The 26,975-nt window shown below is 47.9% G+C and overlaps 1 protein-coding gene across 1 annotated transcript in view; it reads left to right on the forward strand.

Moving 5' to 3' along the window:
* LOC130571613 (serine/threonine-protein phosphatase 6 regulatory ankyrin repeat subunit C-like) overlaps positions 1–26,975 on the forward strand; it is a 180,343-nt gene that overhangs the window by 60,212 nt on the left and 93,156 nt on the right. Inside the window, 4 exon segments of the mRNA XM_057362739.1 lie at positions 6,566–6,648; positions 6,880–6,943; positions 7,028–7,096; positions 18,251–18,391. Of these exon segments, the coding sequence (XP_057218722.1) occupies positions 6,566–6,648; positions 6,880–6,943; positions 7,028–7,096; positions 18,251–18,391 (357 nt within the window).

Here is a 26,975-nt window from a genome sequence, read left to right on the forward strand (position 1 = left end):
CCAACCGTGGGGGACGCGAGACCCACGTCGAGGAAGCCCGCACCCACGCGGCCTCCCAGAGGCAGTGCGACTGACTACAGAGCGGCCGAAAACCTGGTCTCCATGTCTGGACGGGACGAGGAGATCCCGAGTGACCCACCCCCGGTCTGGTTGGGACGTCACTCAGGCTAGGGCTTCGGCCACTGGCCGGCTATACGCCCATAGGTGGCGCCTCTTCTCATCCTGGGGCTCTTCTCGGCGAGAAGACCCGCGCAGTTGCTCGGTCAGGTACGAGCTGTCCCTTCCTCAAGAGAGACTGGGGAGTAACCTCTCCCCCTCCACACTGGGAATGTATGTAGCCGCTACAGCCGCTCATCATGACCCAAGTGCTGGGAAGCCTCTGGGACAGCACGACCTGGTCATTAGGTTCCTAAGGGGAGCGAAAGGGTGACCACCTTATCCACGCTCCGTACCCTCTTGCGACCTAGGTGGCGGAACTCAAGAGGCCCCGCCCCCATCGAGCCTCTCGGGGTTGCCGCTCTTTCTCAGTCTTGATAAAGACGGCTTTCCGCATGGCGCTCACCTCCAAGAGGGTAGGGGATCTGCAAGCACCCTCCTTGTCCACAGATTGCCTAGAACTCGGGCCCGGGATTCTCACGTTATCTTGAGACTCCGCCCCGGCTACGTGCCCAAAGTTCCCACCACTCTCCCGAGAGACCAGGTGGTGAACCTGCAGGCGCTCCCCACCGGGGAGGAAGACCCAACCTATCCGTGGTGTGTCTAGTACGCGCACGGCGCCTCTACTTGGACCGCACAAAGAGCCCAGAAGCTCTGAGCAGCTCTTTGTCTGTTTCGGAAGTCAGCAGAAGGGAGGGCTGTCTCCAAACAGAGGCTGGCGCACTGGATCGTGGATGCCCTCGTTAGGGCATACCGATCTCAATTCGCCCCTGCCCGTTTGGAGTGAGGCACACCCATGGGCACTGGCTCAGGGCACCTCTCTTGCAGACATCTGCAGAGCTGCGGGTTGGGCTATGCCCGACAACTCCGTGAGGTTCTAATACCTACACGCGGAACCGGTGTCAGCCTGCATCCTGGCAAGGTGTGGGACTGGCAGCCGGTAGGGCGTACGCCTGCGGAAGTGGACCAGGTGGACTCCCACCTTGCGGTTAACTCCTGCAGTCCGCACATTTTTCCCATGAGTTCTCCCCAGATGGTGAGACCATATGGTGTCTCCACTAATTCCTCAATATGGTATGTAGTGGCCTCTGCAGCGTTTTTCCCCCAAGGGGGAATAATGCTTACCCAGTGGCCCGTACGGTGCCGGGCGGCTTCTCGCCATTTAGAGAACTAGGTCTCCGCCCGTGACGGCCGGTGACAGGGGCTTCCCAACTTTGTGTAAAGCTCTGGGTCCCCCTTCATCTCCACTGGAGGGTCATAATTTCGCGTTAGCGTGTTCGTCTGACTCACCCAGGCTAGTCAACATCGCTCCTCAGAGATTGTGACGCGGCTCAGTGCTGTGGCGTTTTCCATAGGAACCCCATTCTGTCGGTTCGACACAACGCTGAGAGACCAACAGAAAGGGAACGTCTTGCTTACGGATGTAACCTCGGTTCCCTGATGGAGGTAACGAGACATTGTGTCCCTCATGCCACAACACTGGCCACCCACCCCAGCGGTCGGGGGAGGATGCTTAAGGCTCCTCAGACCAGATAAATTGCCTGTTCTTTACCCAGTGGGGGAAAGAGGGGAGTCGTAATAGCCGCTGATCCCCCTAAAGGAAGTGGGAAAGGTTTTCGCAGGCGTACGCCCTACCGGCTGCCGGTCCTACACATTGCCCTGCAGGATGCGGGCTGACACCGGTTCCGCGCGTAGGTATTAGAACCTCACGGAGTCAATGGGCATAGCCCAACCCGCAGCTCTGCAGTGCCCATGAGGAGTGTGCCTCACTCCCAATGGGCAGGGGTGAATTGAGATCGGTATGCCATAACGACGGCATCCACAATCCAGTGCGCCAGCCTCTGTTTGGAGACAGCTCTGCCTTCAGCTGAAAAGAGCTGCTCAGAGCTACTGGGCTCTGCGTGCGGTCCAAGTAGAGGCGCAGTGCACATACTGGACACAACACGGAAAGATTGGGTCTTCCTCCCCGGTGGAGAGCGCCTGCAGGTTCAACTCAACTCAACTCAACTTTATTTATATAGCGCTTTTACAATTTTCATTGTTACAAAGCAGCTGTACATGAGACACATTGACTACAAGCAAAACAATCAAAGTTGTACCTGCAAAAACAAGAAAAGGTTGAAAACACAGAAGACAGACACACCCACACACAAAACACTCCACACACACAACACGCACATGCACCAACACACACAGACACAGAGACACATACACACACACACACACACGTACGTACACAGACAAGTACGCACACACACACACGCTCAGTGAGAGCACACATTTAGGATAAAGGAGAGAGAAGCACAGGTCAAATATAGCAGATAATAAATTCCTATATGCAATATTAATTAAGTAAAACTTTAAGATTCTAAAGCAGCCCCCCCGGTCAGGCAGATGCATACTGCAAAAACAGTATGCAAACGGTGGCGAGGAACCCAAAACTCTAATCGAGAAAAAAAACCTCAGGAGAACCCAGGCCCAACCAGGGGATTCCAGTTCCCCTCTGGCAAAAGCTGCTGCCTCTGCAGTTCACCACCTGGTCTCTCGGGAGAGTGGTGGGAACTTTGGGCACGTAGTCGGGGCGGGGCTCAAGATAACGTGAGAATCCCTGGCCCGAGTTCTAGGCAATCTGTGGACACGGAGGGTGCTTGCAGATCCCCTACCCTCTTGGAGGTGAGCGCCATCTTTATCGAGAGTGAGAAAGAGCGGCAACTCTGAGAGGCTCAAAGGGGGCAAGGCCTCTTGAGGCCCGCCACCTAGGTCGCAAGAGGGTACGGAGCGCGGATAATGTGGTCACCTTCTCGCGCCCCTTAGGAACCTAATGACCAGGTCGTGCTGTCCCAGAGGCTTCCCAGCAACTGGGTCATGATGCAGCCGTAGCGGCTACATACACTCCCAGTGTGGAGGGGGAGAGGTTACTCCCCAGTCTCTCCTGAGGAAGGGACAGCTCGTTCCCGATCGAGCAACTCCACCGGTCTTCTCGCCGAGAAGAGCACCAGGACGAGAAGAGGCGCCACCTATGGTGGCCGAGGCCCTAGCCTGAGTGACGTCCCAATCAGACCGGTAGTGGGTCACTCAGGATCTCCTCGTCCCATCCAGACATGGAGACCAGGTTCTGCCTGGGATGCCGTAACATGCCCCTTCCCCTGGGGAAGCAGGATCTTCGCATGGGAGACCAGGGGGTTAGGGTGTGTCAGCAGAAAAGCGTGATGACCATACGCCTGCTGCCGGTGTGCCACGCTCTCCAAGGAACCTGACTCTGTAGCCAGTGTTGGAGTGGTTGCATGTGCATCGACCCGAGGGGGACCACCCCCACCGAGGATGCCATGTATCCCAGGAGCCTCTGAAAAAGTTTCAAGGGGACCGCTGACTACCTGAAAGCTTCAGGCAGTTCAACACTGACTGGATGCACTCTGAAGTCAGTCGCGCTGCTTCATGAGCACAGAGTCGAGTTCCATACCGAGAAAAAAGATACTCTGCACCGGAGAGAGCTTCCTCTTTTCTCAGTTGACCTGTAGCCCCAACCGATCTAGGTGCCGGAGCACCAGGTCACTGTGTGTACACAACAGATCTCGAGAGTGAGCCAAGATGAGCCAGTCGTCAAGATAGTTTAGTACCTGCACACCTCCTTCCCTGAGGGGAAGGAGGGCGGCTTCCACGACCTTAGTAAAGACGCGTGGAGTCATGGACAGACCGAAGGGGAGGACCCTGTACTGATATGCCTGTCCCTCGAACACGAACCGTAGGTACGGCCGATGTCGAGGGAAGATAGAGACATGAAGTACGAGTCCTTCAGGTCGATTGCCATGAACCAGTCCTGACACCTGACGGATGTCAGGATGCGCTTCTGCGTGATCGTCCTGAAAGGCAGCTATTGTGTAGGTGCCTGTTCAGAACACACAGACCCAAGATAGGGCGCAGCCCCCCGCCTTTCTTGGGGACAATGAAGTACAGGCTGTAAAACCCGTTGAACATCTCGGCTGGTGAGACGGGCTTGATCACTCCCTTCGCCAGAAGGGTGGCGACCTCGGCCCGAAGTACGGAAGCATCCTAGCCTCTGACTGAGGTATAACGGATGCTCTGAAACTTGGCGGGCGTGAGGCAAACTGGATCACGTAGCCGAGACGGATCGTCTCCCTTAGCCAGCCTGACAGTCTGGGAAGCCCAGGCTCCCAGAAATGTAACAGGAGGGCTAAAGGTTCAATCTTTTTCATCGTCCCCCCAGGGGGTGGTTCGATGGCTAGCAGTACGGATTCCTTGCCGGGGGAGGTCCCCCGGGGAGGAGATTGGCTCTGCTGCTTTTCCTGCCTGGCGACTGCGCAGCTCAACGCACTGTCTGACTGAGAGTGCTGAGGGCTGGAGTTTATACTCGACATTGCGCTTCGCCGTGACGCAATGTCGAGTTTGCCGTTCAGAGGGTGGGGGCAGCTGTGATAGCCCAGAGAGAGAGGAAACTCTCTTTTTTGAGAGTAATTGGGCTCTAGCGCCCCGGAGGGGGCCAGCAGATGGAGAGACGGGGCAGGATCCGTCCCTATCTGATTTCCCAGCGATGTGGCAGGGGTCGGGCCCAATGGTAGCCTTGATCCCCCTGAGGTCTTCCCATGAGGGCCGCTTTGCCACGGCTGCTGATGGGGCGATGGTCTCCTCTTCGCTGTCTCCTCCAGGGGGGGCCGCCTGAGTGGGGGGCGCCAGAGCTGGAGGGCGTCGAAGAGGACCAGGGCTGCTGGGAAGCAGATGGTGCACGGGTCTCGACGGCCGAGGCGGACTGCTTCTTTACACGGAGAACTGCTTCTTTACTGTCGAGAATTGCGGCTCGAGAGTATCACCAACCAGCCACCCCCCTTGAGAAATTGGTCCGTCGAGAAAGCGGACCTTCTCGGCGTTACTCATCTGCGCAAGGTTCGGCCAGAGGAGTTTCTCATGGACCACAAGTGTGGACATCATCCTACCCAGGGCCCGCGTGGTCACCTTGGTCGCCCGTAGAGCGAGGTCGTTGGCGGCGCGGAGTTCCTGCATAAGCACTGGGTCGGTCTTACCCTCGTGGAGCTCTCTCAACGCCCTGGCCTGGCATAGCCATAGCCATAGCATGGAGAGAGGACGCAGCTTGGTCCGCCGCAATGTAAGCTCTCGACACCAGAGATGCCGAGACCCCACATGCTTTGGACGGGAGTCTAGGTCGAGCCCCCCCAGGTGGCCGCCGCCTACGGGCACGAGTGCACCGCAGCGGCACCACCTGGGAGACATCGACGTATCCTCTAGCTGTCTCAACCTTGAGGGAAGAGAAGGTGACAGAGCTTGTTTGACGTGAAACGTGCCGGAAAGGGGGCGTTCCAGGTCTTACTAAGTTCCTCATGCACTTCCGGTAAACATGGCACTAGGGGCTTGGCACTTCCGGTAAACATGGCACTGGGGGAGCAAACGAGGTGGTGGCTGAGTCCCGTGGGAACACAGCCACCCGTGACGCAACGTCTGAATCGTCACCGCCCGCAGTGCGGGCAGGACGTATCCACAACGTCTGCCCCAGCGTACTGGAAGTAGGCATCATGTCTGTCTCCCTCCTCGATGAGTGTGTTGCACCCATGAGAACAGCGGGACATGCCACGCTGGAGAAATTTTCTCTTTTAGAAAGGAAATTTGCTCGAACACCTCCGGAACTGCCGAGACGCCACTGCCGAGACGCCCACGGGAGAGTCACTGCAGGAAGGGACCGTCCGCTGTCCACGTCGTAGATTCCAGCAGAAAAATGATCTCCAAAGATTGTAGAGAAGCTCATCAGATGCGTAGGCTCTGAAGAACAAAAGGTGAATGAATGAGCACGCCGGCTTCCCTCTTATACCCGGACATCCGGGGAGGAGTCCGGCATGCAAATTTCATTCGCCAATTTTCATTGGTCTTTTCTAAATACTCAGAAGATGATAGGTTCTCAAGACAAACCCCATTCTGTCGGTTCGACACAACGTCGAGAGACCGACTGAAAGGGAACTAACATTCCTAATAAATGTTGATAAATAATCGATTATTTATAATAATTGAATCAAATCAATTTTGAAATTTTAAATCAAATTGAATCNAGGGAACTAACATTCCTAATAAATGTTGATAAATAATCGATTATTTATAATAATTGAATCAAATCAATTTTGAAATTTTAAATCAAATTGAATCAAAACCATATAAATAAGAGTAAAATTGAATTACCAAATTGGTCGCAATACCTTGGCGTAGTGAAATGTTTGGGTCCATATTTGGCAGTGCATGATTGAAACACTGACATGTAGGTTTTTTTGTCATTCTCTGTTTAAATGATATTGACTTCAGCAAAAACGTGTCACCCTGTATCTTCAGATTACTGCAAACTTGATGTTGAAAAATGCTTAATTATAATTTGCACTACTCAATCCCCTCACAGACAACGCATTAATAAGATGTATCCACAGCACTTGGCTTTACTTCACGGCTTTTCTGGCTGTTGCCAAAAGTTACTATCATCAGGTAAAAATCATAAACCTGTTTGAGTATCTACCATGAGAAGCAAGCTGTTGAGAATTGAAAGAGCAAGTAGTATACACTGCAACATTTTTACACTGCAAAAGTATTTTATACATTTTGTTGTTGACCCTTATTGTCAAAATGACGTACATTTTGTCTGAATGTTGCATTAGCATTATAACCACCATATGTCTAATATTGTGTGTTTGTCTTATATACTTGCACTGTCAACAGGGCTTGACATAAACACGCAGGACAGCCTGGGAAGGACGTGTTTGCATATAGCTGCTTTAGGGGGGTATGTTGAACATCTTTGCATTATGTGCTTACATGCCTTTCTACATTTTTTGGTCATTCATTCTGTGTTTTTGTTCATTGCCAGAAATGTTGAATGTCTTAAATTGCTGTTGAGCTGTGGTGCTGATATGAATAAAAAGGACATATTTGGAAGGTAAAATATTTAGTAGTCAATAATTTTGCGTCAGATTGAGAGTTTTTTTTGTGCAGTATGTATTACTTTTGATGACAGCAGTACTCATCCTGGCACGAAATAGAGAGGACCATGTTAGCAACCATGAGATTAATGGGATGCAGTCATTAGCGTAGGTCAGACAGGCACAAGTCAAAGACAAAAAACAAGAAAACACTGCAAGGGTTTAAAACAAATAATCCACAGAGACATAGAGACCAATTAAAACTGCACATGTGACAAGAAATTGCATGCAAGGTGAGAGTGCAAAAACATCTGTGCATAATTAGACATACATAGACGTTGCATTGGCCGCTAATTTGTATGCTGCCATCATACTGTGTTTACATCCTTTAACCGATTTAAATTGTTTACAATCTACATGGAGTGCAAATAAGTTCTGACTTTACTTTTGACAACTCACGCTTTAAGCAGATGTCAAGAGGTGATTTGGCTTTTCATATTTATTTATAATATGTTGGAGTGCCCATGTGACAGTCTGTAATGAACTAAGTGCAGTGTTGGGGAGTAGTTAACTTCAAGTATATGTTACTAACTTAACTACATTTTTCATTAGCGTTACAGTAGTTTAGTTACTTTTAAAACATTGTAGCTGATCCATGTCAGGTCTCGGGTTTGATCACCTTTTTGTTTTGTCCATTTCGTCTCTGTGTTTGTGTTTTGTCGAACACATGACATGTGCTTGGAGTCCGCGTGCGTGTGCCCCGCTCTCCTTGTTATCCCCTTATCACCTCACACCAGTTTTCACTTTCGCTATTATCTGCCTCCTTTTTAACTTCCTGTGTCTCAGACCATTAGTATTATTTACTACCCTGACTGCTCTAGTCTTGTTACCTAGTCTTGCGAAAGTAGTTAAAACTCACCTAGTAATTGTTCTCGTCTTGTTTAGGCTCCAGAGCTTGTAGTCTTCTGCACGGTGTTCTGCTTCTGCTGTACCCATAGAGTGCTGCCCCAGCGATCACGGCTCTCGCTCTCACCTCAAGTGTGGATTATATCCCTGCCTCAGATCGGGTTTTACGTTCTCGCTGCCGACTGCATCTCGTCACTAAGGACCGTTGCTCTGGTGGCAGCTCTCCCTCCACATCGTGGCAGCACCCCTTCCAGCTGCGGAGAAGTCTACTCATCCCAAGTGGATCGCCTCTCTCCCTATGGGGTTCACATCTCTTCCTGAGTGGATCGCATCTCTCCCTACGGTGTTGAAATCAGTTCCCGAGTGGATTTATTCTCTCGCTGGGTGAGTCATAGACTGCCAGGAAGCTTTCTTCTTTTCCCCTGCGGCCACCACTGATTCCCCGGGTCGGTCCCCCAGAACTCTCCGGTTTCCCAACCAATTCCGGCCATCTCCCTCTTCTGTCCCCGGCCGAGCGCTGAAGCCCTCTGTGCTTTATGATTACTCTTGTGACTGTGACTCTTGTGGCTGTGACTCTCTCCCTGTCTGTACTAATAAAACTAATAAACAGAACGGTCTGACCATCATGAAATCAGCAGGGTTAGACCCCCTCCGCTCTGCTCTCGTGCAATACTCAACTTTACTTTATTTATATAGCGCTTTTACAATTTTCATTGTTACAAAGCAGCTGTACATGAGACACATTGACTACAAGCAAAACAATCAAAGTTGTACCTGCAAAAACAAGAAAAGGTTGAAAACACAGAAGACAGACACACCCACACACAAAACACTCCACACACACAACACGCACACGCACCAACACACACAGACACACACACACACACACACACACACACACACACACACACACGTACGTACACAGACAAGTATGCACACACACACACGCTCAGTGAGAGCACACATTTAGGATAAAGGAGAGAGAAGCACAGGTCAAATATAGCAGATAATAAATTCCTATATGCAATATTAATTAAGTAAAACTTTAAGATTCTAAAGCAGCCCCCCCGGTCAGGCAGATAGTGCAAAAACAGTATGCAAACGGTGGCGAGGAACCCAAAACAATAGGGATTCATGTTGGGACAACAGGCTACCCAGCTTAACGCCATCGTCCAGGAGGTGGGGGCTCTCATTAATCCAAGTGGTGGAGCTCGTTGCCCACGTTGAGGAGCTTCAGCTGGTCACGGCTAGTCAGGCTGCCGTCCGCCGCGAACCGGAATCCCACGCCAAAAACCCCTGTTTATGACAGCGACCCCAACTCATGTCAGGTGTTCCTCTCTCAGTGTGCCTTGGTTTTCTCTCTTTAACCTCGTCGTTACGCCTCTGAATGGGGAGTGGCTGTTTGGAATGCACGGGCCCTGTACTGCACAGTCTTCGAGGACTTTCGGCAGGAGATGGTCTTGCTGTTCGACCGCACGGCCCGGTGGGGTGAGGCAGCCACCCTGTTTTCCTGTTTGACACAGAAGTGCGGTTCGGTGACGGACTACGCTTTCTGCCTCAAGATGCTCATGGCTGCTTGCAATTGGAATGATATCCGTGAGGGATTCCAACTTAACCTTAATACATTTGTCTTTGTGTACTTGGATGACATTTAATTGTCTCTCCCTCTCTCCAGGTGCATGCCCAGCACGCTAGACGGGTCCTCCAGCGCTTGCTTGAGAACCAGTTATTTGTCGAGGTGGAGAACTGTGAATTCCACGCAGAGTCAGATACGTTCCTTAACCATATCATTATCAAAGCTGATCCTGCCAAGAGACAGGCTGTCACCGAGTGGCCCATCCTCGACTCTCGTAAGGCCTTGCAGCGTTTCCTGGGTTTCGCCAATTTTTACCAACGACTCATCAGGAACTTAGGCTGGATTGCCATATCCTGCGCTCCAATTTGTTGTCGAGGTTGACGCATCAGATATCGGGGTCGGCACAGTCTTATCTCAGCAGTCCCCTCGTGATGGGAAGGTGCATCCGTGCACCTTTTTCTCTCACCTCCTCATCCCTGCAGAACGTAACTATGACATCGGCAATCGAGAGCTGTTAACGGTGAGATTGGCCTTGGGTGAGTGGCGTCATTGGTTGGAGGGAGCAGCGCAGCCCTTCTTGGTCTGGACGGATCACAAGAACCTGGGGTATATACTTTCAACCAAGAGGCTAAGCTTGCGCCAGGCCCGCTGGGCACTCTTCTTTGGCCGTTTCGACTTCACCCTCTCGTACCGGGCCGGGTCTAAGAATATCAAGCCTGACGCTCTGTCTCGTCAGTTCAATGACTCTGAGAGAGAGAGTTTACGGCCGAGGCCATCCTCCCGAAGGGGATGGTGGTCAGGGCTCTCTCCTGGGGTATCGAGCGACGAGTGGCGGAGGCCGGTCGAGGGGTGCAAGTGCTGGCAGCGTTTCTGGTGGCCGCCATTGGCCGCCAATGTCAGACAGTTCGTGTTGGCTTGCTCGGCGTGCGCTCATTGCGCTCAGGTTCATTGGTCCACACCGCATCACCAATGTGGTTAATCCGGTGGATATCAGGCTCAGATTTCCTGCCTACCTCGGACGGGTTTACCCTGCCCCTCTCCCCCTCGTCTAGTGGATAGCTCTTGTGGCAGAGGTGTTCAGTACTTTGTGGACTGGGAGGGCTATGGCGCAGAGGAGAGAAGTTGGGTGCCGTCTCGGGACATCGTGGACCATTCTCTGATTGCGGACTTCTACCAGCGACGAGGTGAGCCCCCTCCCCAGTAGTTTAATACTCTTTTCAGCAAAAAAGTGTGACCAAAGGTTACATTTTGTTTTGCCTTTTGATAAACCTGTATCAGTGTTGCCAAGTCTGCGGTGTCCAGCTAGTTTTTAAAGACTAGTTTTGTTACACTGACCTGGCAACCCTGCCTGTAACATTTCAGACACTGAAACATTTGTTCCCTAAAAATCCCCACAATGCAACATAAAATCCAAGGAGCACCGATGCTCCCTATGTTCGATTACTGGAAATCACACAACATTTTTGAAGCCGTCTAACCAAAATCACACAAGCCAACTCAATAAACTTAATGAAAAGCGACAAAACTTTTGAATAGAAAAATGTTAATTTGTGCCACAAAATTTGTGCACGGATATGTAACAGAATAAGTAAATTGTTTTTCAGAATGTACATTAACCAGTATTTAAAAAAGAATCATGGTTTTGATCTTGTGCCTGTTTATTGCATTACTTTGTTGTCTTAGTTTCTGCCCTGATTCGAGTTTTTTGTATTGTATTGATATACAGATTATGATTCTGAATTTTCCTATTAAATTCTGCATTTGGATCCTTAACTGGTGTACTTCAGGGCATTTCGTGATGCATAAAGTATGTTACAAACATTACTGAGTCTAACTGTCAAGATGTTTTTGTACTCCATATAGATAAACCATTGAAATCAGTTTAAAAGGCAAGTGTTGTTGTGCTTGAAATACAGAAAAATAGTAAATCTCTGCATTGGCTTGTTGTTGACATATTGTAGCAATGTCCCAAAGCACTCAAAGGGGGCTATGGAAGATGTAGATGTGACACCTGCACAATAAAATTTTGTTTCCCTGCTGGGAAGCAGACGGTGCACGGGACTCGACGGCCGAGGGCGGCCTATGGAAAACGCCACAGTGCTGTGCCACAGCACAATCTCTAGCGGAGCGACACTGACTGGCCTGGGCGAGTCAGACGTGAGCGCTAGCGCGAAATTGTAACCATCCAGTGGAGAGGTAGGGGGTCCCAGAGCTTTTTAGGAAAAGGTGGGAAGCCCCTGCCACCGGCCGTCATGGGCGGAGACCTTGATTCTCTAACAGTGAGAAGCCGCCCGGCACCGTAAGGGCCACTGGGTAAGCATTAAATCCCCCCTGGGGGAAAAACGCTACAGAGACCACTACATACCATAGGGAGGAATTAGTGGAGACACCACGTGGTCTCACCATCAGGGGAGAACTCATGGGAAAACGTGCGGACTGAAGGAGTTAACCGCAAGGTGGAGGTCTACCTAGGGAGGTCACGGGTTGCCGAGGTGGGAACCATTCATGAGGATACATAAGACGGAACCGCCCAAGGGGGGGTTACCACGTCTGGAGCTCTAGGTCCGGTTAGAGCTATGTGGTAGATAACTCAACTCTTCCCCGGCGTAAGGGGGCAGGGCTGCTCTGCCCAGCCTGTCCCCTGGAAGGGTGCTTAGTGATGGATGGAATGCCTGTTTTTTACACAGTGGGGAAAGAAGGGAGGCGAAAATAGCCGCTAATCCCTCTAGCGGAAGGGGGAAGGGCTTTCGCAGGCGTACAACCTACCGGCTGACGGTCCTACACATTGCCCTGCAGGACGCGGACTGACACCGGTTTCACGCGTAGGTATTAGAACCTCGCGAAGGTGTTGGGCGTAGCTCAACCCGCAGCTCTGCAGATGTCTGCCAGAAAGATGCCCTGAACCAGTGCCCATGAGGAGTGTGCCCTCACTCCTAACTGGCAGGGGCGATCTTGAGATCGGTATATTCCGTAGCTATGGCATCCACGATCCAGTGCGCCAGCCTCTGTTTGGAGACAGTCCTCCCCTTCTGCTGACCTCCAAAACAGACAAAGAGCTGCTCAGAGCTTCTGAAGCTCTGCGTGCGGTCCATATAGAGGCGCAGTGCGCGTAATGGACACAACACGGATGGGGATGGGTCTTCCTCCCCGGTGGGGAGCGCCTGCAGGTTCACCACCGGGTCTCTAGGGGGAGTGGTGGGAACTTTGGGCACGTAGCCGGGATAACATAGCTGGGATAATCTCAGGATAACGTGAGAATCACCGGGCCCGAGTTCTCGGCAATCTGTGGACACGGAGGGTGCTTGTAGGTCCCCTACCCTCTTGGAGGTGAGCGACATCTGGAGAGCCGTCTTTATCGTGAGGTGAGAAAGAGCGGCAGCTCCGTGGGGCTCGAAGGGGGGGGGGCTCTTGAGGCCCACCACCTAGGTCGCAAGAGAGTAGGGAGCGCGGATGAGGCGGTCGCCTTCTCTCACCCCTTAGGAACCTAATGACCAGGTCGTGCTGTCCCAGAGGCTTCCCAGCAACAGGGTTGTGATGAGCGGCCGTAGTGGCTACATACACTACCAGTGTGGAGGGGGAGAGGTTACTCTCCAGTCTCTCTTGAGGAAGGGACAGCACGTTCCCGATTGAGCAGCTCCACGGGTCTTCTCTTTGAGAAGAGCACCAGGACGAGAAGAGGCGCCACTTATCGGCGTATAGCCGCCTAGTGGACGAGGCCCCAGCCTGAGTGATGTCCCAACCACCGCAGGGGGTGGGCCACTCAGGATCTCCTCATCCCGTCCAGACATGGAAGTACCAGGGGTCTGCCTGGGATGCCGTTACATGCCCTTTCCCTGGGAAAGCAGGTCCTTCGCCAGGGGGATCGGCCACGGGGGAGTTGTTGTCAAGAGCTTTAGCTCCGAGAACCAAGTCTGGTTGGGCCAATAGGGTGCAACTAGTACCACTTGATGCTTCTCTTCCCTGGCCTTGCACAAGACCTGTGCAATGAGGCTCACTGGGGGGAAGGCGTACTTCCGCTTACCCCACGGCCAGCTGTGCGCTAGGGTATCCATGCTGAGGGGTCCAGCCTCTTCAGTGCAAGTAGCACAGCCAACAACTCTGGGCAGTTGATATTCCAACGCAGGCGGGGGCTCGTCAACGGCACCCCAACCCTGAAGGGAGGCATCTGTCATCCCACAACGTGCTTTGAGACCTGCCCTAGGGGGACCCTCTCCACCAAAAAGGTAATTGAAGACCAGGGGGTTAGGGTGCATCGGCAGAGAGGTGTGATGACCATACGCCTGCTGCTGGTGTGCCACGCTCTCCAGTTCAAGGCAGTTCAACACTGACTCACGCTCACGCTGTCATGGAGACAGAGTCGAGTTCCATACCGATAAAGAGGATGCTCTGCACAGGGGAGAGCTTGCTCTTTTCTCGGCTGACCTGTGGTCCCAACCGATCTAGGGACAGACCGAAAGGGAGGACTCTGTACTGATATGCCCGCCCTCGAAAGCGAGACTTGAAAGTAAGCGTCCTTCAGGTCGATTGCCATGAACCAATCTTGACATCTGGTAGATGCCAGGTTGCGCTTCTGCGTGAGCATCCTGAACGGCAGCTTGAGTAGGTGCCTGTTCAGGGTATGCAGATCTAGCAACCCCCCTTTTTGGGACGATGACGTACGGGCTGCAAAACCCGTTGAACATCCCGGCTAGAGGGACAAGCACGATCGCTTGCCAGAGGGGTGGTGACCCTGGCCCGAAGCACAGGAGCATCCTAACCTCTGACTGAGGTTAAGAGGATGTCCTGAACTTGAGCGGGCGTCTGGTGATTTGTATCACGTAGCCGAGACGGATCATTTCCCGTAGCCACCGTGATGGTTTGGGGGCTCTAGTCAGGCTCCCAGGGACCGAGACAGGGGGTAGGGATATGATCTGCTTCATCGACCTCCCAGGGGGTGGTTCGATGGCGAGCAGTGCGGATCCCTTGCTGTGGGGAGGCCCCCGGGTAGGAGATCAGCTCTGCTGCTTACCTGCCTGGCAATGATGTAGCACAACGCACTGTCGATTGAGAGTGCTGAGGGCTACTGATTATCCTCGACATTGGGTCTCGCCGTGACGCAACGTCAAGTTGCCGAACACCATCGTGTAGAGGGTGAGAGCGGCTGTGATAAACACCCAGAGAGAGAGGAAACTCTTAAGAGAGTGGGCTGTTGGGACGGGGCAGGAACCGTCCCGGATCGACCACCCAGCGATGGAATGGCTGGGGTCGGGCCCTATGGTATTCTCAATCTCCCTGGGGTCTTCCCATGAGGGCCACTTCTGCTTTTGCCGCGGCTGCTGACGGGGCGATGGTCTCCTCTTCGATGTCCCTTCTGGGGGGCCGCCTGAGTGGGGGGCGCCAGAGCCAGAGGGCGTCAAAGAGGACCAGGGCTGCTGGGAAGCAGACGGTGCAAGAAACTCGACGGCCGAGGCGGCCGAGTCGCGGCGAGGGAGGATATGCTTGATATCCTCTGTCTGCTTCTTTACACTGCGTTCCAAATTATTATGCAAATGATATCTTTCTCTGGTTTTCCTAATTTGTCGATGCAAATGACAGTCAGTATAATTTTCAAGTAATCAACAGTTAGGGTACATTTGGAATTTTATTGAACAAACCTCCCACTGACAACAGTATTTATTTAAAAAATGAAAAACTCAAAATGCACTGTTCCAAATTATTATGCACAACAGAGTTTGAAAACATTTCATAGGTTGTAAAAAACTGAAAATGGTCATTTGTTGAATTTGCAGCATTAGGAGGTCATATTTACTGAAATCAAAAGCTATTTCAATCAAAAACATCCTAACAGGGCAAGTTACATGTTAACATAGGACCCCTTCTTTGATATCACCTTCACAATTCTTGCATCCATTGAACTTGTGAGTTTTTGGATAGTTTCTGATTGAATTTCTTTGCAGGATGTCAGAATAGCCTCCCAGAGCTGCTGTTTTGATGCTAACTGCCTCCCACCATCATAGATCTTTCGCTTGAGGATGCTCCAAAGGTTCTCAATAGGGTTGAGGTCAGGGGAGGATGGTGGCCACACCATGAGTTTCTCTCCTTTTATGCCCATAGCAGCCAATGACACAGAGGTATTCTTTGCAGCATGAGATGGTGCATTGTCATGCATGAAGATGATTTTGCTACGGAAGGCATGGTTCTTCTTTTTGTACCATGGAAGAAAGTGCTCAGTCAGAAACTCTACATACCTTGCAGAGTTCATTTTCACACCTTCAGGGACCCTAAAGGGGCCCACCAGCTGTCTCCCCATGATTCCAGCCCAAAACATGACTCCGCCACCTCCTTGCTGACGTCGCAGCCTTGTTGGGACATGGTGGCCATCCACCAACCATCCACTACTCCATCCATCTGGACCATCCAGGGTTGCACGGCACTCATCAGTAAACAAGACTGTTTGAAAATTAGTCTTCATGTATGTGTGGGCCCACTGCAACCGTTTCTGCTTGTGAGCATTGGTTAGGGGTGGCCGAATAGTAGGTTTATGCACAACTGCAAGCATCTGGAGGATCCTACACCTTGAGGTTTTCGGGACTCCCGAGGCACCAGCAGCTTCAAATACCTGTTTGCTGCTTTGCAATGGCATTTTTGCAGCTGCTCTCTTAATCCGATGAATTTGTCTGGAAGAAACCTTCCTCATTCTGCCTTTATCTGCACGAACCCTTCTGTGCTCTGAATCAGCCACAAATCTCTTCACAGTACGATGATCTCGCTTAAGTTTTCGTGAAATATCTAATGTTTTCATACCTTGTCCAAGACATTGCACTATTTGACGCTTTTCGGCAGCAGACAGATCCTTTTTCTTTCCCATATTGCTTGAAACCTGTGGCCTGCTTAATAATGTGGAACGTCCTTCTTAAGTAGTTTTCCTTTAATTGGGCTCACCTGGCAAACTACTTATCACAGGTGTCTGAGATTGATTTCAGTGATCCAAAGAGCACTGAGACACAATACCATCCATAAGTTTAATTGAACAATATAAAATTAAATGTTTACGACACTTAAATCCAATTTGCATAATAATTTGGAACGCAGTGTACTGTCGAGAACTGCGGCGCAACAGTATCACCAAACAGCCCCCCCCTTTGCGAGATGGGTGCGTCGAGAAAGCAGACCTTCTCAGCATTGCTCATCTGTGCAAGGTTCGGCCAGAGGTGTCTCTCATGGACCACAAGTGTGGACATCGCCCGATCCAGGGCCCGCACGGTCAGCTTGGTCGCCCATAGTGCGAGGTCGGTGGCGGCGCGGAGTTCCTGCATAAGTGCTGGGCCGGTCTTACCCTCGTGGAGCTCTCTCAACGCCTTGGCCTGGCAGGAGCCATAGCGTGGAGAGAGGAGGCAGCTTGGCCCGCAGCAATGTAAGCTCTCGACACCGGAGATGCCGAGACCCTCCATGCTTTGGACGGGAGTCTAGGTCGAGCCCCCCAGGTGGCCACTGCCTGAGGGCACGAGTGCACCACGGCAGCATACTCCACCTGGGGGTCATCGACGTATCCTCTAGCTGCCTCACCCTCGAGGGAAGAGGGTGAACGTGATGTGAACATAACGGAAAGGGGGCGTTCCAGGTCTTACTAAGTTCCTCATGCACTTCCGGTAAACACGGCACTGGGGGCGGGCGCAGCTTGGAGCCGCGCTCAAACCTGAGGCACCATGTAACCAGCCGCGAGCACTGGGAGAGACAGTGCGGGTACTGCAACCCAATGCTCACGGCGGCCAGGGAAAGCATAGCTGACATTTCAACATCCGTTTCTTCCTGGGCTCGACCCCCCGAGGGAAGGAGCTCCGAGGAATCGCCGGAGTCGGATGGCAGTACGTCACCCTCCAATGCTGCAAGGGACATCTCATCATTGTGACGCACCGTTTCCGAATACGTGGTTGAGGAACAAGACGGTGGGACCGTCTCCTGGGGAACGGTCAGACGAGCGAGACGAGGTGCAAACGGTCCGTGAGCCAGTGGATGTCGGATTAACGCTCACAGTAATCCTCATATCACCCTCGCTGCTTGCCGTAGCGGGCGACAGGGCCGTAGTCCTGCCGTCACGGAACGGGGAGCAGACGAGGTGGTGGCTGAGTCCCGTGGGAACACGCAACGTCTGAATCGTCAACCGCCCGCAGTGCGGGCAGGACGTATCCACAACGACTGCCCCAGCGTACTGGAAGCAGACACCATGTCCGTCCCCCTCGTCGATGAGTGTGTTGCACTCATGAGAACAGCGGGACATGCCATGCTGGAGAAATTTGCTCTTTTAGAGAAAAACACTTCTGGAACTGCCGAGACGCCAAGGGGAAAGTCGCTGCAGGAAGGGACCGTCAGCTGCACCACGTCATAAGATTCCAGCAGTAATTCGGCGTAGAGTTTGAAGTCTCGAAGTCGATCAGTGTGAAGGTTCCGATGCAGCACGCCATCTCCCTTTTATACCCGTATATCTGGGGGCGGAGCCCGGCATGCAAATTTCATTCGCCAATTTCATTGGACTTTTCCAAACTAGTCAGAAGTTGATAGGTTCTCAAGAGCGAACCCCATCTGTCGGCTCGACACAACGTCGAGAGACCGACAGAAAGGGAAATAGTATTTTACATTTAAAGATGGTCTCAGACTTTTGGACCTGCCGTGGACCATTTTAGTCATTTTTCTGTGTGTGTTTGTTTTACAGGTCTCCTATACACTATACATCAATGAATGGCCTGTATCTATGTACAGTAGCTCTTGTAAAAGCCGGCGCTGATGTTAATGAACTGGATATAAATGGATGCAGTTCACTGCATTGTGTGGCTGCTGCCAAAACTTCACACAGGTATTTATATTTACCCCTTACCTTATCAGTTAGAACAACACAAGAAAGATAATTGCAGTGTATGTTTTTGGTTTAGTAGATGTTGAACCAGCCACCGATACAGCCTCAGAGACACAGTTGTATACACTGTAAGGCAGGGGTCTTCAACTACTTTTCTTTGAGGGCCAAACTCCAAAAGTATATATAGGATGCGGGCCAGTTTTTTTACCATATCCTCATTTCTTCTGTTATTTTGTATTTCTGTTATTTATTTCATTTTGTTCCTTTTATACTGTTTTTGTTGCTGTTACTTATAGGCCATATATTAAAACATGCACACAAATAATGCATCCAATATTTGTGACTTTTCATGATATTAAATTAAAAGGGATATTGTCTTTTTAACTGTATTTTATATTCCTTAATGCATTACTTTACCTAAAAATTGCTACTAATTTACTCACCCACAGTTCTCCAGTACATCCAAGATGTGGGTGGCATTGTTTTTTCAAGAAGATATTTCTGAAGATATTTGGTTGAATTAATTAAAGTTAAATCAATAAAAGTAAAAATTGCAAATACATTCAACACAAAAGTAATCCCTGCCCCTTGTGACGTTAAATTAGCGTCTTATAAAGTGAGTCAATTGATCTGTGCAAGAAACTGAACGCTATTATCACATCTTTGGGTGAATTCCGATCGCATTCCTGTGCCCCACGCACTTATAGGGCAGATCCATTGTATAGTGCGAGTTCTGGGGGAGATGAACAGCTGTTTTTCGTAAATACAGCCATTATTCATAATGAATGCAGTAATAAAAACAACACCGTTTTCCCCGTATCTGAGACAACTGTTCACGTGGTGTACCCTTCCTACAGTTAGCCTACTTTCAAGGGCACAAAACGCGTTTTAGAACGCCTGTGGCTGTGCAATGCATTGCTGATTATAACGTTGTAAATAACATTAAGTTTCTTGGACTGACCGATCAAATCGCTTTATAAGACTTAAATCATTATGAGCCGCGGGAATTACATTCGTATTGAATGTAGCAGCGTTTTGGACTTGGACTAAAGAGGACGTGCATTTAAAGCACACCGTTCTTAAAGTCTCTCCACTTATTTGAAATGTTTAGGCAGGCCAGGTAAAGATGATTGACGGCCCGCATTTGGCCCGCGGCCAGCCAGTTGACTAGCCCTGCTGTAAGGCACATATCCGTTCTTATGACCGTATCCTATTTTTTTTGCCTGTTTACATTTACGTAAGACAGTTCGTATTCAGCATTCATGTTTACATTAAAGGCTTGAGTGGTACGATCCCATAAGTGGGATTCATATGTCCAAATGTGGGATTTCAAAATGTACAGTGACTTGTGCTGCAAGATTCAAATCTGCTTTTGCGGCATACAGATAGATGCGCTGGAAGCGACTGCCATTAGTAAATAACTTCTTAAACAGCTTTGTAGACACATTATGTTTGTATTACAGATATTTCAGATGTCTCCCTATATAAAACACCTGATTCAACTCATCAACCTCCACCCAGAATGTTGAATCAGGGAGACATCCCAAACATACTGGGAGGGCTGCCCCGATGACTGAAATTGGAAACACTGATATAGAGAATAAATGGTTTGTTAATGTTAGTAATATTTTATTGTGTATTATACATGTCAGCAAATAAAAACTTTGATGAAAAAGAAACATAAGAGTGTCCTGGGCAGTAGGCAGAAAATCGCTATATTCAACCCGGCAGACAAATACAGCTAAAACCAGCCTAAGCTTCCATCCTAGCCTGGTTTTGGCTGATTAAGCTGGTCTAGCAGGCTGGAGTTTTGGCCACTTTTTTTGAAGCAGGTCTTCCAGCCTGGTCAAGCTAGTGTTTAGCTGGTGGGTTCCAGCTAGGGCTGTAGTCAAGTCCACCGTTCTCGAGTCCAAGACAAGTCCAAGACCAGTACTAGTCGAGACCGAGTCAAGACCGAGTCCAAAGAGGTTCGAGTCCAAGTCAAGTCCAAGTCCAGAGAGGTTCGAGTCCAAGTCAAGACCGAGTCCAATTGAGACAGTCAAGACAGAGACAGAAAAAAATCATGACTACAAGACCACATACATAGTTATTCATAATTTATGTAATGCAAGAGACAGCATATCTTCTATTCTAAGATAATAATTTTCATTATTGTTTGTAATGATCAAAAAGCAGATAAAATAAGGTCATTTTATTTACTTTAGGTATAGCACTAAAGTCACAAAGCCGAAGTGTAACTTCACTTTTTTTTATTGAAGTGTAACAATTTTATTCTGCCAATAGAAAATGTAACAAATAACCAGCAAACACTTGAATATGTTCCCATTCTTGAACGTATTACTTAGTGTCCCCCAAAGTAACCAATAAATAAACAACTTTTTATTACTTTTTTAAGGAACTTTATTTATCAGCCCTCCTAACAGCAAGGCTGTGCAGCAATAAACACATTTGTGTGTGTGTGTGTGTGTGTGTGTGTGTGTGTGTGTGCGTGCGTGCGTGCGTGCGTGCGTGCGTGCGTGCTTGCGTGTGTGTGTGCACTGTAAAAAAAATTAAGCCTTCACAACAAAAAATCTTAGTACTAATTTCCCCTCGCTTTTTCTTGTTCACTCAACTTTTTGAAATAGAAGTTGTACTGACTTAAAATAATGCATTGGAGATACAAAAAAAAAAAAAATGGGATAACTCAGGATTATTAGTTGTACTGACTTAAAACAAGTACTGTAATTGGAGATACAAAAAATAATTAATTGAGGTAATTTAGGATTATTAGTTTTCTTGAGAGGTACAACAAAAATTATGCTTAAGTCATTAGTTGTCACAACATAGTCAAGTTTACATAATGAACAACATAACAAGTTATTTTTGTTGGCTGAACATAAATAAAGAATATAAATTGGTTACTTAAAAATAAACAAATATTTTTGTCTGTTACTACAATTTGAGTAAACTTTGATCAAACAACTAGTTGAACAGTTTGAGTTACATTGGGTCTGCACTTACACCTCAACATTGAACACACAAACCTCAACCATGGTAACAATCAAAAACCATCATTCATTAAAAAAACTCTAAACACAACAGATAACAAACAGTAACAACAAGATTAAAGCATAAATTATTCCAGCAAGAACTAAAACACTAATCTTTAAAAGAAAAACAAATAAGAAACACCGAATTGAACATGCTGCAGTGCATCTTGGGAACTTTCAAACTCTTGTTTGTTCATTGTACATTGACGTAACTCAATTTTTTCTCGTAACTCAAGGTCTTTTTGAGTGATTCTTGCAAAGAATTTAAGTTAATGAAGAAAATGTTTGCTTACAATGAATGAACTTATTAAAAGAAGTTCTGTGAACTTTTTCATGGACTTTTGCTCAACCAACACAACAAAATTAGTTGTTTTAACTTTTTTTGAGTTGGGTTTTTTACAGTGTGTGCATGTGTATGTGTGTGTGTGCGTGTGTGTGTGTGTGTGTGTGTGTGTGTGCGTGCGTGCGTGCGTGCGCTCCTGTCCATGCGTGTGCGATTGATAGGGGAGCCGCCAGAAAGAGCAGAGGCTCCACGGCTCGTTTATAAGCACGTTTCGGTGCCCATCCGTAAATAACATGTTCATATCGCATTGACAATAAAAATACGATCAATCTTATCTTTAAGCCTTGCTTTCTAAACATATAAAAATACTCAAATGCAGTGCTAACTCTGAAACAGGGCATTAACTTACCTCTCTTTGTGATACCTTTGCAGGTGTCTTACGAAATTGGATGTTGTCCTACAAGTTTCGGGGAAAGTTTTGTTGCAAAAAGTTTCCTTTCAAGCGCACTGTCGATAAATTATTTATGGTTTGTAAAACCAATTTGTATTATGCCGCTGCTCGCTGACATCCTGCCTGATGAATGATTGATGCTCTCCAGTTCGCGCCGCGCTCATTCAAACCGGTTCTTTCTTTTTAGTGAACCGGTCGAACAAGTTCAGCTGAATCATTCGCATTTAGCTTCTCCCATAAACACTTAATATTATCCAGAAATTAATTCAGTTATTCACTTTCTGGCATGCATGACAGTCCCGCGGACCAATATACCGGAGTTATTTAGTTACACCAACAGCACACACTGAGCTGAACTGCTGTGTAAAGAGAGAACTTGAGTCGGCAACAGTTTTCGGATCATTCGTTTTCGGATCACAAGAATATTACTCTATCAATGTTTTGCTTTGAAGGAGAAAATAAAACATATATCGCTGGACTCGGACAAGACCGACTAGAACATTTGGCGAGACCAATGACCAAGTCCGAGACAAGTCCGAGTGCAAATACCAACGAGTCCGAGACCATAAATAAACGTCTCGAGACCGGACTCAAGTACTACAGCACTAGTTCCAGCTTGAGCAGGCTGAAAGATCTGATTGTACAACTTGACCATGTTTGCCAGGCCGGGTGGACCAGCTTAAACCAGCTAAGACCAGCAAACTAGCTTGACCAGGCTGGCCAAGTTCCCTGCCTGAGGTGCGTTTCACAAAAGCATCATTAGCCAACTATGGTCGCAAGTTCCGTCGTTACAGCATAGTTCAACGATCAAGTGTTTCCCGATACCTTTGTTCCAACAATCAATCGCAAGCAGCATCGCAAAGTTGCGTAGTTGGAACTACAGGTCTAGAGCTGTGGTTAGAAGCCTAGTCCTTATTATTATGACACGTAGACTTACATGCATCATTCTTTTCAGCGAAGTAATCAAGCAACATGCGTTGCATTCTATATCCATCATTCTTAATATTCTTAATATATACAAGTTAAATTTGACATCTTTTAGTTTGTCAAGAAAATAGAAGCGCTGTTTTTTGAAAAGTGCACATGCGCCTGAGCCTAAGTGCTCTAAGACCCCTGGGTGGATGGACGTAGGAGGAAATTTATGAATGAATTAAAGTCAAGTCAACTTTATTTATAAAGCACTTTTTACAATTTTCATTGTTACAAAATAGCTGTACATGAGACACACTGTTAGACCTTTCCAGCCATATCTACAGTTAAATACTGGCAACACTGTTGCCAGCTACTTACTGTAATGTATATTCAACAGTAAGTAGCTGGCAACAGTGTTGCCAGTATTTAACTGTAACTGAGACTTAACGGTGACTAACTGGCAACAGTTTTGTCAGTATTGTACTGTAAATCAAGAATAACAGCTAAAAACTGGCAGGAGTAGTGATAGTTATTGTAACGCCCAGCCAGCAGAGGGAGCTGTCACCAGAGTACTGACCCTGTTCCATCCCTCTGCTGCCTCTGCATTCACTTCCTGTTTGGTGACTATTTAGTCTGAGACCACATGGGACCTCATTGCGAAGTATTGCCAGTATATCTGCCTTACCAAGCGTATCCCTGTATTCTCTGCCTGTTTTTGTGTATGATTCTGCCTGGATATCTATTCTCTGATTACCTGGATTACCCCTTTGTTTTGGTTGCATGGTTGGACTGATATTTCTGGATTTGACTCACTGCCTGCTTAATCAACTTTGCCTTTGGATTATCCTCATGTTTGTTGTACGTCGAACAGTCATCTTGGTATTGACCCTTTGCCTGTCTACTCAACTCGTTTTATGTTACTCATCAAATAAACTACCGCACATGGATTCTAACTCTGCCTCAGCGTCATCGTTACAGTTATTTACTGTAATGCAACACAATCACAGTAGAATACTACATACACATTCTGTGTATATATTACTGTAGTCATTCTGGTCCATCAAAAATGCTGCAATTTTATTTAATGGTATTATCTTCTAAAAAGACAAAGAAATTCAAAATGTTTCTACAAACATAATTTATTACTTTAGCAAAACATGCATACAAAACACAACAATATCCATAATTACATAAGACAATTCAACAAAACACACAATTCAACAAAACTGAATGTTATTCTGAAATAAAACATGCACTGCTAGTGTATGGCAAAGTATAAATAAGTATAAATAAAATAAAAGGTAAATATATAAAACAATAACACTGTATTGTAGATATGGGACATGTATGGCAAAGTAACCAACCGCATGTTCAATTGAACAGTCAAAATAACATTTTATAAGATCAGTCAAACTGTTTACCAAATACATTCTGTTTTCTTTTACAATATAAAAAATATATAAATAAACAACAGAAATTTAGTGACATCAATTCATCAAACATATTTTCACAACTTTGCAAATTAAATCACAACAATAAATTTAACCAAAAAACTAAAATATTCACTTACAATATTGCACAAACACACACAAAATACATAAAAATAGGCAATTCTTTAAATGAAATAAAAGTATTAAAAAACTCATAATCAAAACAAAAAGAATACCAATACCAATCATTTGTAGATTTGGTTTAGCATGTTGTTCCAAACCGGTAGTAACTCAGCAGAAATTTAATTACCTCTTTATGCGTTTACAATAATTGTATACATAAATATTGCTTGCACTTACTTAATTACATGTTTTCCACTCAAATTCGGTGAGGCTGCAAAAATGTATGAACATGTGGATTCATGGTTTGAACCTTTCTTGTAACAGATGAGCCAGTTTTGAGGCTAGTTCCATCTTTTGCAGCACATTTTGTCCCCTCAGGATTAATCCTCACAAAGAATCTGAAAATCAAATCAGATTTTTATCAGTTAGTAACAAATCAAAAACAGAATCATGAGAAACACTAACAACAACAAATACAGACATAATAGAAAAATTTTACACGCACACGCAGGCAAAAAATGCATAAAAAATTATTGGTTCCCAGTGTGTTCTGGACAAGCTATTATTTAATTAAAATCATTACTGTGCATAATGTTTCTTTTAACACTTACCTTTGAATGAGCTCTAGTGTGGCACTTGCTGACTCTTGGTACTCAATATTAAAAACATAAAAGCAAGCAAAAAGAACAGAGAGTGCTGCAGCAAAATCTAGCTCCTCATCAATGCAATGTGTCACTTTCCCCTCAATGCTGATCATCCACTTTGATGAAGTAAGAAGTGTATCTCCTGAAATATGAGGCTCACCATCAAAACTGTAAAAACATCTTAACACAACTTATTGACTACATATTTTCTACTTACCCAACATGATTAGCCGTGGTTTGGCTGGTAGGTTTAGCTCATTTTCCACTGACATCTTTGTGGAAGTTTTCTTACAAATGATAAAATAATAGTGAGTGATGCAATAATAATAATGGATTACCAAAGTGTTGCTAATTCTTAAAACCTGAGGTTGTTTCTTTAAATAAATTGCATATACAAACCTTATAATCCCAGTCTAAAATGCATGTTTAAAAGCTTAAATGTCCAATAGTTTAACTGAGGCCAACTCGTGGCTTAATTTGAATCCATATCTGTGAAACGTCTTGGTTACGGATGTAACCTCGGTTCCCTGATGGAGGGAACGAGACGCTGTGTCGAACCGACAGAATGGGTTTGTCTTGAGAACCTATCATCTTCTGAGTATTTAGAAAAGGCCAATGAAAATTGGCGAATGAAATTTGCATGCCGGGCTCCTCCCCGGATGTCCGGGTATAAGAGGGAAGCCGGCGTGCTCATTCATTCACCTTTGGTCTGAGGAGCCTAAAGCATCCTCCCCCGACCGCTGGGGTGGGCGGCCAGTGTTGTGGCATGAGGGACACAACATCTCGTTCCCTCCATCAGGGAACCGAGGTTACATCCGTAACCAAGACGTTCCCTTTCTGTCGGTCTCTCAACGTTGTGTCGAACCGCGATCTCACGAGTGAGCCCAGACGAGCCAGTCGTCGAGATAGTTGAGTACCCTTCCCTGAGGGGAAGAAGGGCGGCCTCCACGACCTTCGTAAAGACACGTGGAGACAGGGACAGACAGAAGGGGAGGACCCTGTACTGATATGCCCGTCCCTCGAACACGAACCGCAGGAACGGCCGGTGTCGAGGGAGGATCGAGACATGAAAGTACGCATCCTTCAGGTCGATTGCTATGAACCAGTCCTGACGCCTGACGGACGCCAGGATGAGCTTCTGCGTGACCATCCTGAAAGGCAGCTTGTGTAGGTGCCTGTTCAGAACACGCAGATCCAAGATAGGACGCAACCCCCCGCCTTTCTTGAGGACAATGAAGTACGTGCTGTAGAACCCGCTGAACATCTCGGCCGGTGGGATGGGCTCGATCGCTCCCTTCACCAGAAGGGAGGCGACCTCCGCCCGATGTACGGGGGCATCCCTGCCTCTGACTGAGGTAAAAAGGACGCCCCGGAACTTGGGCGGACGTGTCGCGAACTAAATCGCGTAGCCGAGACGGATCGTCTTCCTCAGCCAACCTGACAGTCTGGGAAGCTGAGACCAGGCTCCCAGAAACTGTGACAGGGGACTAGAGGTTTGATCTGCTTCATCGCCCCCCCCCCGGAGGGTGGTTCGATGGCTAGCAGTACGGATTCCTTGCCGGGGGAGGACCCCCGGGGAGGAGATCGGCTCTGCTGTCTTTCCTGCTTGGCGATTGTCCGGCTCGACGCACTGTCTGTCTGAGAGTGCTGAAGGCCGGTGTTTATACTCGACATTGCGCTTTGCCATGACGCAACGTCGAGTTGCTGTCCAC

This window comes from Triplophysa rosa, linkage group LG20 (genome assembly GCF_024868665.1).
Source record: "Triplophysa rosa linkage group LG20, Trosa_1v2, whole genome shotgun sequence".
Lineage (NCBI taxonomy): Eukaryota > Metazoa > Chordata > Actinopteri > Cypriniformes > Nemacheilidae > Triplophysa > Triplophysa rosa.